Below are 14,470 nucleotides of genomic sequence, written 5' to 3'. Positions count from 1 at the left end.
ACAAAATACAACTTCCAGGCAATGCCAACATTTTTGTCTGAAATTCATATGTGTGAGAAAGTATCAGAAGTTTTAGGTTAAAGAAAGAGGGTTAGAACAACAGGAGAAAGAGTAGAGAAATAGAATATAAAATCAGTTTAGTCTGTAAAGTTTCACAGGATTCTATCAAATTTGTTTGAAAAGGCTGGTATTGGAGGAAAATGGAATATGCATATATTTTATTTGTATATTTTAGTATTTGCATATTTACATATTTTAGTATTTACTATCATTTACAGCTTTATGGTCAAAGTAGTTCATAAAATGCCAGTCACAAATGGGACCTGAAAGAATGTCTATTTTAGTTTAACCTTTAAATTTTGAAAATGAGAAAATAGTTCTTGTAGTAAAAAAAAAGCCAAAACCAAGTCTATAAGTAATTTTCTTGTTTTAAAGTGCTTTCAAGTATGCAATTCAAATCAATTTTCAAACTAACCCTTTAAAATAAGTAATTGAATATTATGATTAAAGCCATTTTACAGATCAGAGAAATACAGACAGGTTAAGAGACTGTTCTCAGATCACAATGTCACACAGAAGCCTTCTGATTCTTAGAGTCCAAGCTTTGGGTGCTTTATTAAAATAATGTGGATTGGGAGCTGTAAATTCTGCTCTGGATGATTTATAGGATAAAATTATCTGGATGATATGTACAGCAGATTCTCATGCAAATAGGAGAGTTTGCTGAATAGATACATCTGCTCTCTCTTGTAATTTATTAAGATTTGAGTGAGTCTTAGGTACTTTAAAAAAGCATCCTCAGTGATTCTGAGGCTGACCACACTTTGAGAAACAAAGGAAGCAAGGAACTGTGGAACCTTCCTTGCTCATTTTCTGATTCATTCATGCCCCCTCCATGTGGAGATGGGATGTGTACTTATTTATGCAAGACTTTTATTTGGGAGTCCTAATTTTTCACTAAAAGGACTCCAACCCATTTGGATCATTTGAAAAACTTGTGAATTTATGACTCAGGGTCTTCACATTCTGGGTTCTTGACAAAGACTGTCACCTTCAGCTATCTTCTGTTTTCATTTGGAGGAGGTGACTAATGAGAAGGGGAGGCTAAACGATGTGCCCCAGAGCAGGGGTCCTCAAACTTTAGCAGGCATCAGTCACCTAGAGGGCCCTGCAACACTGATAGCTGGGAGCTACCCCGTCAGTTTCTGGTTCTTAGTTCTGGGATGAGGCCTGAGAACTTGCATTTCCAACAAGCTTCTGGGTATTGCTGCTGCTGGTTCTGAGAACTCCTGCTCTGGTAGATGACTATATCTTCACCATTTTCTGTAGCACAGACCCCTTTAGAATATGATAAAAGCCATAGACTTTTGCTTTAGGAAAATACACATACACAAACAATTTTGCATGTAATTTCAGGAGGCTCCTGAATGCTTAGAGTTTGTGGAACCCAGGCTAAGAACTTGTTCTAGAAATTTCAGACTTATTCCCAACCAAATGGTCAGAGAAGTGTGTGTTGTGCTGAGTTGTGTCTCCCTAAGGCTGTCTAATTACAATCTGGTTTCTCTGTGGAAACTTCATGAGACATTCAGTATGCCACTTATAACAGGAATGGGTTAAGGACTTCATTCAGTCTCATGTTAGGATCTAAGTAAAACATTTCTCTCATTTTCAACAGAAGTTTTGTCTTTCCTGAGAAATGGTTTATCTTTTTACAAGCAATATTTTATAACTGGTCACATTTCCCCTTTTACTTCAGTTCATCAAACTTGGAATCAGATTAATTATTCAAATTTAGTAAGCATTTGGGGCTTTCTGTCCTGTGTATCTTTGTGCTCTCTTTCTACAATGTTTTAATTTCCTATGTAATCTGTGTTTTCCTTCGTTTTGACTTTATATTTGATTTTATTTAGCTGAGATCTCCTCTCTCCATTATGCACATGTTCACATGTGTGACATTCTCAAGTCTGCTCAGGAGTTGGGCCCCTGGCCATGAGCTGGGGCTGGGACTGTGCTTACACCACACTCCACTGCAAGGTCCTCTTTCTCTTACAACTGACCCTGGCCTTCCTCAGGGTCCCAACATCTGAGTTGACAACCATCTTATTTATTTTCAGCTGTCATAAACCATTTGGGGAACCAGGCAGGGTCTGAATACAAAAGCTTGTCCTTCATTTTCACATAAACAAATAGACAGCACCTCAGTGAATTCCTATCATGACCCCATGAGGCAACTATCGTCATCTTTGTGAACAGAAAATTGAGACTTCTACATGTGATCTACCAAGTTCCAATAGTTAATAAAAGAGAAACAGGGAAAGGACTCAAGTCATTTGTCTGTTGTTACATCTTATTTAAATAGTAAACTTATTAGGAGACATTAGGTAGCACATAGTATGCTAATTGATGTTTACAAGAGTAAAACATAGTCTAGGAAGAAATGAACAATTACAGCGAGGTGGAAGTACATGAATGGTCATCAGAGGAGCATTTAAGTCTCCTGTGCTAAGTAAGGTATGTATGGGTGGCAGAGAAGAACAAGAGGGAAGCAGGAGGTAGGGAAGGGGTGGTTGTCAGGGAATACTCTGAAGAGATTATGCCTGAACTGACTCAAAGGGTGTCTATTAAGCCTGGGGAAAGGTGAAGGAAGTGGTTCATGTGGTTGGAGTTGAAGGAACAAAAGCACCCCAGTGTGGGAAATTCAGCCTGGGATTGATGTGTACATTTTGAAAACTTTCTTTGAATTTAAGTACTATCAAAAAAGAAAGGTTTTATGTACTACAAAAACCAACTAATACTCTTACCTTAATATTGATTATAACATCAGGCTTCAATTTTAGATTTTTAATTAACTCTACTTGCTGCAAAGTTGTCATGGCATCCTCTGAAAGGGATGGTAGTTCAGTGACAATATAACCTATAAAATAAAATTTTAAAAATTTATAATATTCATATGTCAGAGTATGGATTTATTATTATTACTTTATAAAATATCATCTAGTTACTGATTAATATAATACAGGTCATAAAGTTATCTGTTGAAAATTTTAAAGGAACAGTTAAGGTTATTGCCATATGAAGTATAACTATGAATGAGGGTTTTCTGATAATAAAAAAAATCATTGGGCTAGGAAGTGACATCTTTAAAAATTCCAAGTCAATTTATTCAGATAGATGAGATGCCTAGGGAGGGAAATTCCATGCTAGTAATTCTCTTAACTCATGTTAGGAAAGATCAAATGATGAATAGTAAAGGCATATTATGAGAGTTTCATGACATATTATTTTCCTTCTTAAATATTTCATAATATATGTATATAATTTATAGAAAGTAACAGAATACCTATGTACCCACTATCCGATTTAAAGAACAGAATAGAATATATTTTGGCTTAGCACATCTATTGGCTTGTACTCCCACCTAGAAGCCTAAATCTCAATGACATTCACCCTGCTTACCCCCTCTGCATTAATTTTCTTAATATATTTCTTTAATTATGTCACTTCTTCATTCAAGAAACTTTTAATAATAAAGTCTCAATTCCTTCAAAGGGAATTTATGAACTTCAACCTATGTTTTTGCTATTTTTATGAATATTTTTTCTTGGAAGAACAACTGACAAATTATGTTTGAGCCTTGGATATTTGGCAAAAATAATTTTAAAAAGTAAATGAAGTATGTCTATTACTTCAAGGACAACAACTGATAGTGTTTGTTGCCAAGTATAAAATTGAAGTGAAAATTTGAATTTTGGAAAACTTGTTTCCACTGCCATAAACTTAACAGCTTTTTAATTCTTATAGCTCTTTCTGATAAGAGTGGTGGTGATATTAATAAATGTGATTTTCGATGTTGTATAATGAATCATGTTAATATTTTGAAGATCTGCATAATTCAGTGAACAAGAATTTTCAAAATGACCAATGCACAGTGCTACAAAATCATAGATAAGAAAGAGATTCAGAACAAGTACAATGCAAACCAATGGATTTTAATGTACCAGAGTTCGAAAAGTTCACTGATAAGAGTTTCAGATGATACAACTGACCTTTAAAAATCCTTCCAGTTGTTGAGTTTTAATGTAGGATTAAGAATACTCATCGTTATTTCAAAGTCAGTTAAAACACTCTTCCTTTTTCTAGCTACATAGCTAAGTGATGCTGAATTTTCTTCATGTACTTTCTTGTAAGCAATATGGTTATGGAAGGAGGTGTGGGAGAGACGGTTATGGGCTTTGAGATTGATTCACCATTGCAGATGTAGAGTGGGATCTCTTAATCCTCTAGAACCAATTCTAGGAGAATCTTAGGGGGATATTGTTTAGTAAACAACCAGAGCCGACAAGCCTACTGTCAGTTTCTCCAATCCCAGAGACATGTGTGAGGATGGAAACACAGATGAAGAACTCACCCCATCAGTGCCCAACACCTCCTTGAGACCATTTACCAAAGCCTTGCCCTTCCATGCTGAAGATGGAGGAATGGTGGACTCCATGCCACGACTTGCTGGGAAGCTCTGTATGTACTAGCACAGGCAGAGTAGGCACTTTGTAGGTACTGGCTGGCCTATATCGACCCAACCAACAGAGAAAGCTGAAACACTGTCCAGACCACTGCTCAGGTGAAAACAGCGGGTCCAGGCCCACACTTTTACTCTGCCCCCATTTCTTGGCACAGTGGAAGGCAGGAGGCATTTCCTGTTTCCATAAAACTGATGGTGGCAGGCTACTGCTTTCAGATTGAAGTGATGAGAGATGCACAGATATCAGGTAGCTTTGTGTCCAGTCAGACCTGCTATTCACTAGACCTCAGGTCAACATGAAATGGGTGGCCCAATAACTTGCAAGACCATATACATTGTTATACATGGAGCAGGGAGTGTCTAGACTAGGGCTGACCATCATTCACTGGGGAAAATGAATTTTTCCAGAATATAGAAGCAAGCAACAGAGAGGAGCTTTTCTGAATGCTCAGGCACAGACTCTACTTTTTAAAAAAATTTCTCTTGGATGAGGAAGTTATTCTAAGAAGCTGATTTTGGTTGACAGCCAACACAGTATGATGGATTGGTAATGAAAAGATTATAGATTGTGTAGCTTTTTGTAGTGATGGAAGCTCCAAGTATAGAAGGGCTCTGGTACAGAAAAAAATTAAGATTGAATTTGGCAATACTACACTGTACGGTGTCCCTGGAACCACACATCTCTCTAGGGATTTTGGATTCATCTATTTCTAGCCTTGCCTATCCCCTGACTCAAGTCAATATACCTGTTTTAAAATCCCTTTACTTCTAATTTCACAACTATTTTCTCCCAGGCTACTGGTTAAGACCAAACACCAGAATGAGAATCTTTGATGGGAATTTAAGGAAACTTTCAAGCTAAGTTTAGCAGAGTGCTAAGGTTCCAAAGCAATTTCTTTGGGAATGTGACAGGGTGAGAGGAAACTGAGCAGAAAGGTTCTGGGTCCTGTCTTCACTGCAGTCTTTAAATGAGCCAGTTGTGCCTGCCTAGAATATGGCCTTGAAAGCAAATGGCAAGAGTGTGGCCCTCAAACTGAAGAAATCATTTAAACCATTTTTACTCTGCCAGCTCCTAAGACACAGGAATACATTAAATGATACCAGGTGATGCAATCAGACAAACCCAGAGTATGGAAAACTCTACAAAGCAAATAACTAGTTTCTTCAACAAAGGAAACACGAAAAGATAGAAAGAGGTAAGGAAAACCTTAAAGATTAAAAGAGATTTGAGACATATCAATCAATTAAACAATTGCAATACGTGAAATCTGGCTGGATCTTGCTCCCTCCTACCTCTGCCACAAACACCCTAAAAAAATCTACACGGTAATTAGTGAAATTTGACCAGACTGGTTAGTTGATGGTGTCTGGGAATTATTATTAATTTTTTTTAGGTGTGATGATGGTTAAGTTATAACAAGTTTAAGGGTCCTTATCTCTAAGAGTTACATACTGAAAAATTTACAAATGAACTGAAGTAATATGGATTAGCTTCAAAATAAAAATGGGTTGGGAGAAAGGAGTAGACAGCTATAGATGCAACAAGATTAGATAAGAGTTGTCTTGTGAAAGCAGGGTGACATAATTAAAAGAGAAAACTCTAAGGATCTACACATGTACACATTCATATATTTGATATGGAGAGAGAACTCTTTCTGTCTGTACACATAGACCATAGATTTGTAGTTTGTTTTGACAAGGCTGCATTTGCTGTTTCCATTATTGATTTGCTTTGGCAGTTGTGGTTTTTACTTTACAGTGCTTTATTTTTATCTCTGTATTCTTAATAGCTTAATGTCCACTCTTAACTTACTGAAAGCTTTCTGTTTTATATTCACAGTCTGTCCTGCCATTAGAGCTTTGCCTGGATGTTGTTTAGGACTTTTCCTCCTGAAATAGAATAAATTTTCCTTCTTTCATTCAATAAATATATTTCAGGTGGATTATTTTTTCCTAAGCTCATCTTTCTTCTTCTTCTTTTCCAAATTTCTTAGAGTTTTCTCTTTTAATCATTCTAAACATAATCCCTAAACTTCAGTGGTCTTTGCCATGAGAAATTAGCATGCATTGAGTAGAGGGAGACATCTCTGTTTCACAATCAGAGCAGATGGGATGAAGTTCCAACCTGGAGCCAAAGGGCAAGCTGGTGCCATTCCAGTTCCCATTCTTCCTTTGCAAGTGTGGACTAATGCAGAGAAACCCAACCATGAACAACAGGACATAGGGATAATACTCAGGGTAAACAGAGAAGCAGGAAGCAGAGGCTAGAGGCATTGTAAGACTGACTACAGCACATTTTTTGATGCTTTTGTTGGATTACACAATACTAAATAAGATTGGTCATAATAATAATAATGAATAATAATTATGAAATAAATAATAATCATAATAATAAATGTACTATTATTGTTATTATTTTTACAAATGTAGAATCTGAGGAATAAAGACAAATAAGCAAATAAAACCCTGAGTTTCTCAAAGGAAGACAGACGCCAAGTTTTCTGTGCTAAGACAAAAGAAAGAGCAATCCCAGAAATTATTTGTAACTCAACATACCAAAGTGAGAGACTTCTAAGGAGTTGAGCTTCTCCAACATTAGCTTTGTGACAAGTTCATCTGGAATGCTGTTACCACTGAGCAGCATTGACTGCAGCTAAGAACAAGCACAGATACAGAACACTACTGTATATGTCTGTGATGCAGAGTTTTTTGTAGTAATCACAATAACTTTGGAAATTTAATTTTGTTTACCATAGCTCCTAATTCAGTTTCAGCAGCAATCATTTCTTCCAAAAGAGGTAAAGCTAAAATGTGAATTCAAAATATTAGCACAAGTTGGTTATTAGGATTGCCAAAATAAGAAACACATTTGAGTATCTTCTAACTGGTATCAAAGATTAACATTTACATATCATTTTAGAATTCACAAAGCATATTTGAGCACATTGTGTTATGTAAGCCCAACCAAAGTAGAGGCAGCAGAATGTATTCTCTAGAGAACTTATTTATCTCCTTTGCTTGCTAAAGAGTCTTGGGGAGCTAACTTCCTAAACATCTCTGTACCTTGGATACATGTGCCCTGTGTTGTACAGAAGATAATGTGAGGATGAAATGAGGTAGTGTATATGACAGTGATTTGTGCATTATAATGTATCATACAAAAGTATACACTTGAGTTATTAGCCCAGATTCTTTTGTAACCATACAGTTATATCCAGAACTCAATAATTTTTGGCACACTGATTGTATAAAAGGGAAGTATGCATCAAGAAATATCAAAGTGAGAAGTGAGACTGAGGGGACACTCAGGAGCTTAATTGTGTCAGAAGTTGCTGATAGTCTATGGAATGTTTGGTCTTCTTCAAAATTTTTTGGGGGGAGTGGGAGGCTGGGATCAAACCTCGGAACTCACATGTTCTAGGGAAATACTGTGCTGCTGAGCTATCCCCCCAGCCTCAGAAATAAATGTTTTGATCAAAAAACAGGAGAAAAGATCAAAGGTCTCTCTCTCTTTCTCTGTTATGCATTACCAAATTATTCCTGAAAAAAATTATACCAGATCTCAATTTTACTAAGAGCATATGGAATGTCCATTCCATAGCACCTTTGCCAATTATGACTGTAGTAATTTTAAAGATTCACTGACAATATGATATGTAAATATGGATCAGTGTTTTAATTAATATTTCTTTGAATAAGAGTAAGGTCAAACTTTTTTCTTATATTGCCTATTTCTACTCTTATAAGTTTCCTGTTCATTCTTTTCCTTATTTTTCTAATAGAACATAAATAGTTTCATTGAGTAAAAGAATGAATGTGGATGTGTGTGTGTATGTGTGGGTATATCAACCTATTGTGTTATGTATTGTAAAAAATGTAAGGAATTTTATACATAAAAATAAAATATATCATTGAAGTTAAGTTCTGGAGAGTGCTTCCAAGAAAAGCTTTGAGAGCTCCTTCCCTTCTCTTCTTTCATAAGACGACACTAAAAATGCACATATCACAAATAGCTCTAAATTATGGAATTAGAGAATTGAAGGCAGTAAGAATGGAGTCAAGGACATTCCACCCCCTCCTAAATTATATAAACAAAACTAGTACTATTAGGTCAAAACATGATTGGGTTGATCTATTATAAAGCTAGTGCTTCCTGGGTTGAAGATAGACAGATATCCAATAAAGCAAATATGGCAAGATGTTAACTGTGGAATATAAATGGTGGGTAGACAGGTATATGGGTGTTCTTTGCACAATTCTTTCCATCTTATGTACATTTGAAAGTTTTCAAAATAAAATATTGGGGGAAAAAGACAAAATTACCTTCAATACGAACACATTTCCACATCTGTGCTATTTGATGAGCTAATGTTGTCTTCCCAGCACCCTTAAAAAGAGAAATGTTGTTTAAAACTCAATACAATATCATTTGACAGTGAAACAAAATATCAGTTTTTAAATATTCTATTGATGGTTATTATTACTTCAAGTTTTTCCCACAAAAATGAAGAGTATATTTTATATACTATATTACTTATAACTTCATTTTTCTCTGCTAATTTTTGCAGATGCCACTTCTCCTAAAATGATTTAAATACTTTTAAATACTTTTTTAAATTATGAAAATAATCCTGAAATTAAGAAGCTATACCATGGTGGTGTTGCACTCCTTTGTCAAGTTCTGTAATTATGATTATAAATCATTATGAGTATATTGAGATTCATTATTTTATTTTCTTCCTAAAGGAAAATGAATGTCTTAAAAAATTTCCACTTAGTAATTTTTAAGAGAAAAGAAACCCTTTTTAACTGACATTTTTGGAAACATCACGTATTACAGGTAAAAGGTCACTTTTGCACAGTAAAATTTGCATCTGGTTGCTGTCAGTGTTGACTTTGAAACGTGTATTATGTTTTTAGAAAAATAATGAAAGTTGTTGGAAACGTTTCTTGGTATTGGTCACAGGGTCCCCACAAAACTAAGTTAAAAATGGGCTCTAGCCCTTAATCTCTTGCTGTCCTGAAAAGGTTTTTCAGTTAACCTGCTTAGATCTCTAACATAACTGTCAACTAGCTCACTGATGGGTAATAGCTCTTACCTAGAGGTACTCACTAGAATTACTTAGAAAGGTGAACAATTTCATAAGAGCCACTTTTGGTTTCTTCTGTTTGTGGCAAGATAACATAGAAGTCCTCCAAAACACTGTAGGTAAAGGCTGAGGCACTGAGGCACGTTGCTCTCAGTGTCTTTGGTATTAATAGGAGAACCTCCCAGGATGGCTTGATAGTGTCTTATCAAGGCATAATCAGAGAACCTTGTAACAAATTAAGAAAGTCTTATGCAAATCAAGTACAACTTGAGATGACATACTACTAGGTTATCATGGTGCACTGTTTTGACAAGTTAATTTCCTCATAATATAAAATGAACATAAATATGATCTAGGTTCCTTTTCAATTATAGTGTATAAGGAGAGAAAGTTTTGAATTTACCAATAGTATATAGGAATTTAAGTGATACAATGAAAATCTATCAGACAATCAACAAATTAGCAAACTATGTGGTTTCCATTCTGAGGTAACTTATAAGATTGTGGTTTTAAAACTAAAAAAAAATTATACTAAATAATAAATTAGAAGAGAGAACTTACTGGTTTCCCAAATATAATGAAGCAAACAGGTTTGGACAACAAAAATTTTTTTTCTGTTTCATCTTCACTAAATATATCTGCAAAAGGATGCTCTTCTGTCTTCTTTTGAGAAATCATAATACAAAGTCCTACAATAAGAAAAAGTAGAATTGTTGAAGCGCCCAATTTAATTGGAGCAGGTAACCTAGGGAGAACTGGAATATCCAGAATTTGCTTGTCCAGGAAGCCATTCTATACTACTAAATACATGAATTTTTTCAGTAACTGCAAATAAATTAAATTTAACTATTAAAACAATAATAAGGCCTTTAAGAAAGAAACAAAATCTAACTATAAGCTGCATAAAAGAGAGTTCAGACAAGTGTTTCCCAAGGATTAAATTAAGGAAAAATATATATAAATATGTATGAAGACACATATATCTGCTGTAATGTGTGTATTACATTAAAGATCAAATTAAAGTTCAATGTTATACACACACATGTACAAATGTGTATATAAATTTTACTAGAAATATAAAAAGTAAAACTGGCTACATTGATTAGATTCATTTTTTTTCATATTTTAGGAGACCTTGGGTGATTACACACATAGAAATTTTCCAAAAGTAATGTAGTTTTTGTTTTTTCACTTTGTAATACAATGTTTATGAGAACATATAATGTGTATGATAACATATCTTTATTTTAAAATTATTTAAAAAAACTTTAGCTATCTTAAGCTAGTTGTCAAGTGGATTTCTAAGCACAGAACACCAATTTAAAAAATTATATCTATAAGAACTAAGTTTTCTTTTTTGGTACCAGGGATTGAACTCAGGGGCGCTTACCCACTGAGCCATATCCCAACTCTTTTTTGTATTTTATTTAGAGGCAGGGTCTCTTTGAGTTGCTTAGGGCCTTGATAAGTTGCTGAGGTTGGCTTTGAACTCTGGATCCTCTTGTCTCAGCTTCCTGAGCCTCTGGAATTACAGGTGTGTGGTGCAGTAGCCAACTAAGAACTAAGTTTTCAATACATGCTGAATTGACTCAGAAATAAATTTGGTCAATAGTTTTGTTTTTGTGCAAAGAACATGTCTTATTTTCAAACACCTATTGACCATGTATTTATACTCAAAATATTTACATATACTCAGAATATTTCTATCACGTAAATAGTAAATATAACATAGGGCATATTTCTTGACCCAAATGAAGTAATGTAAAAATAATTAAAAATATTTTTAAAAGTTTCTAATTTTTAAAATTTTCAATTTTTTATTAGAGCATTATAGTTATATATAGTACTTGAGTTCATTTTGACAAAATCATGCATGTGTGGAATTTGATTTCAATCCCTATTCTCCCAACTTTCCTTTCTCCACTCCATCCCCCTATTCTCCTTTCTCTGCTCTACTGATCTTCCTTTCATTCATTTATTTATTTATTTTTAATTAGTACTTTCTGCATATACAAAACCTATAGGTGAAATTTCCCATGGTGTATTCATATATGCATATAATATGATTTTGTTAAATTCATATTTCCTTCCCTTTCCTGTTCCTCCTCCCTCCCTCTCAATCTCCTTATTCTACTCCACTGATCTTTCCTGTATCTTTGTGATATTTGATCCTCCCCAACATACTGTCTCTTCCTTTTATTTTTGAAAATTAAAAAGAAAAAAAAAAACAATAACATGCTTCTAAACATTCTATATCAAAGAAAAATTTAAATTGGAAATTAGAAAATATGAACAAAAGAATGATACTATTATTTGTTAGGACTATTAAACACAATATTTAATTAAAATTAGTGAAAAAAATTTTTAAATAACAAAAAAATTCTTTTATACCAGCAATAACAACAAACACCTCACAATTCCACAAAACCTATAAAAAGGGCATGAATAAATTTAGTTAGAAATGTACACTATCTATAAAATTTTGGTGGTGGATACTAAAGAAGATCCAAATAAATGAGGAATCATGAACTACTTCTGGATGGAAAGATTTACTTTGTACAGATGTTAATCATTTCCAAATTAATATATAAAATTAAATTATTATTGTGATCTCACTCTGTGTGTGTGTGTGTGTGTGTGTGTGTATGTGTGTGTGTGTATATATGTGTATAAATGTAAGACAGAAAGAGAAGGGCCTTGCATGAAGTTGTCCCAGACCTACCAAATTTACACACATTTAAAATGTAATAAGGGAGGCATTCAAACTGGTGGATGAAGGATGAATTTAGGAAACTCAGTCATACACAGAGAATCCCCAAAGCTCAACAACAATGATCCACTTAGAAAATAGGCAAAAAATTTAAAAAGATACATCATCAAAGAAGATATACAGATGGAAACTAAACACATAAAAACATATAAAAAATCTTTAATATTAGTAAAATGAAAATTAAAACCACATTGAGCTATCACTACACACCTATCAGAATGGCTAAAATAAGAACTGGTGACAACACCAGATATTGGTGTGAAAGTAAAATGATATAGTTGCTCAGGAAAATAGCTCAGCAGTTTCTTAAAAATCTAAACATGCAACTACTATATGACAAACATATTTGGCAAAGTAGCAGGTTACAAAATCAACATACAAAAATCAATAACTTTCCTATATACCAATAAATGAATGAATGAATATGAATCTGCTGAGAAAGAAATCAGGAAAACAAGTCCATTCACAATAGCCTTAAAAAAAGAAAAAAAAAAAACTCTAGGAATAAATCTAATCAAGGAGTGAAAGACCTCTACAATGAAAACTATAGAACAATGAAGAAGGAAATCAAAGAACTCAGAAGATGGAAAGACATCCCATGTTCATGGATAGACAGAATTAATATTTTTAAAATGTTCATACAACCAAAAGCAATATACAGATTCAATACAATTCCCATCAAAATGTCAATGACATTTTCACAGAACTAGAAAAAATAGTCCTAATATTCATTTAAAAGAATAAAAGACCTGGAATAGCCAAAGCAATTCTTAGACAAAAAAGCAATGTTGGAGTCATCACAATACCTGACTTCACCTTATACTGCAGAGCTATAGTAACAAAAACTGCATGGTACTGTTATAGAAACAGTCACATAGACCAATGGTACAGAATAGAAGACACAGAGACAGACCCACACATCTACAGTCATCTGAGACTTGGCAAAGGTGCCAAAAACATACATCAAAGAAAAGACAGGCTTTTTACGTGTGGTTATCCATATGTAGAATAATGAAACTAGACTCTTATTTCTCACCCTGCACAAAAGTCAACTCAAAATGAATCGAAGACCTAGGAATTAGAACAGAAACTAGAAGAAAACATAGGGTCAACACTCCAGCTTATAGGCACAGGAAAAAGCATCTTCAGTAGGACCCCTAAAGTTCAAGAAAAATGCCAAGAGTTAAGAAATGAGATGGCATCAAATTTAAAAACTTCTGCACAGCAAAGGAAACAATTAGGAATGTGAAGAGAGAACTTACAGAATGGGAGAAAATTTTTGCTAGCTACTCTTCTGACAGAGGATTAATATCTAGAACATATAAAGAACTAAACAAACTTAACACCAAAAAATCAAATAATCCAATTCAGAAATGGGCAAATGAATTAAACACTTCTCAAAAGAATAAACACAAATAGTCAACTGATAGATGACAAAATGTACAACATCATTAGTAATTAGGGAAATGCAAATCAAAACTACACTGAGATTTCATCTCACCTCAGTTAGAAGAGCAGTCATCAAGATACAAACAATAAAAAATGCTGGAGAGGATGTGGAGAAAGTGGCCAGAGGACACTCCTTTTATTGAGGTCAGAGGAAATTTAATAAAAGCTCATCAAACTGCATACCTGCTTTGTGCACCTTGGGCAAAATGACCAATAGTAAACGACTTTCAATAGTGCTATACAAAACAATTTAAAAGATATGTTGATCTTTTTAATTCCTGTCTGGCTTTGGCAAAAGCCAGATATAATACAACAAATGGGAGTAGACTATTGTAAATTTAACCAAGTGGTAGTACCAATTGCAACTGTCATGCAGATGAGATCTTTACTAGATTGATACAGCCTCTTATGTGTGGTATGTAGTTACAGATTTGGCAAGCGCACACATTCTTTTCAATCCTCCAAGAGAGAGGACTTTGCATTCACTTAGAACAGTCAGCAATGAACATTCAGTCTTATCTCTCCTGCTCTTTGTAGCAATATGGTATAAAAGAGCCTTGTTGGTTCACAATATGAGACATGGTCAAGCAAGAAGTGACAAGTGTTCTGGATTCCCTCATAAAATGCATAAGCAGCACAAAG

At 34.3% G+C, this 14,470-nt stretch overlaps 1 protein-coding gene across 8 annotated transcripts in view; it reads right to left on the bottom strand.

Moving 5' to 3' along the window:
* Ak9 (adenylate kinase 9) overlaps positions 1 to 14,470 on the bottom strand; it is a 162,438-nt gene that overhangs the window by 143,144 nt on the left and 4,824 nt on the right. For all 8 annotated transcript variants that reach the window (XM_047559519.1, XM_047559521.1, XM_047559522.1 and 5 more), the window contains 5 exons: positions 10,171 to 10,298; positions 8,843 to 8,906; positions 7,271 to 7,323; positions 7,076 to 7,172; positions 2,802 to 2,914 (listed from right to left, as the gene is read on the bottom strand). In XM_047559519.1, the coding sequence (XP_047415475.1) occupies positions 2,802 to 2,914; positions 7,076 to 7,172; positions 7,271 to 7,323; positions 8,843 to 8,906; positions 10,171 to 10,298 (455 nt within the window). The remainder of the gene's footprint in view (positions 1 to 2,801; positions 2,915 to 7,075; positions 7,173 to 7,270; positions 7,324 to 8,842; positions 8,907 to 10,170; positions 10,299 to 14,470) is intronic.

This window comes from Sciurus carolinensis, chromosome 7, assembly GCF_902686445.1.
Source record: "Sciurus carolinensis chromosome 7, mSciCar1.2, whole genome shotgun sequence".
Lineage (NCBI taxonomy): Eukaryota > Metazoa > Chordata > Mammalia > Rodentia > Sciuridae > Sciurus > Sciurus carolinensis.
This window is presented reverse-complemented; position numbering and strand designations above follow the sequence as displayed.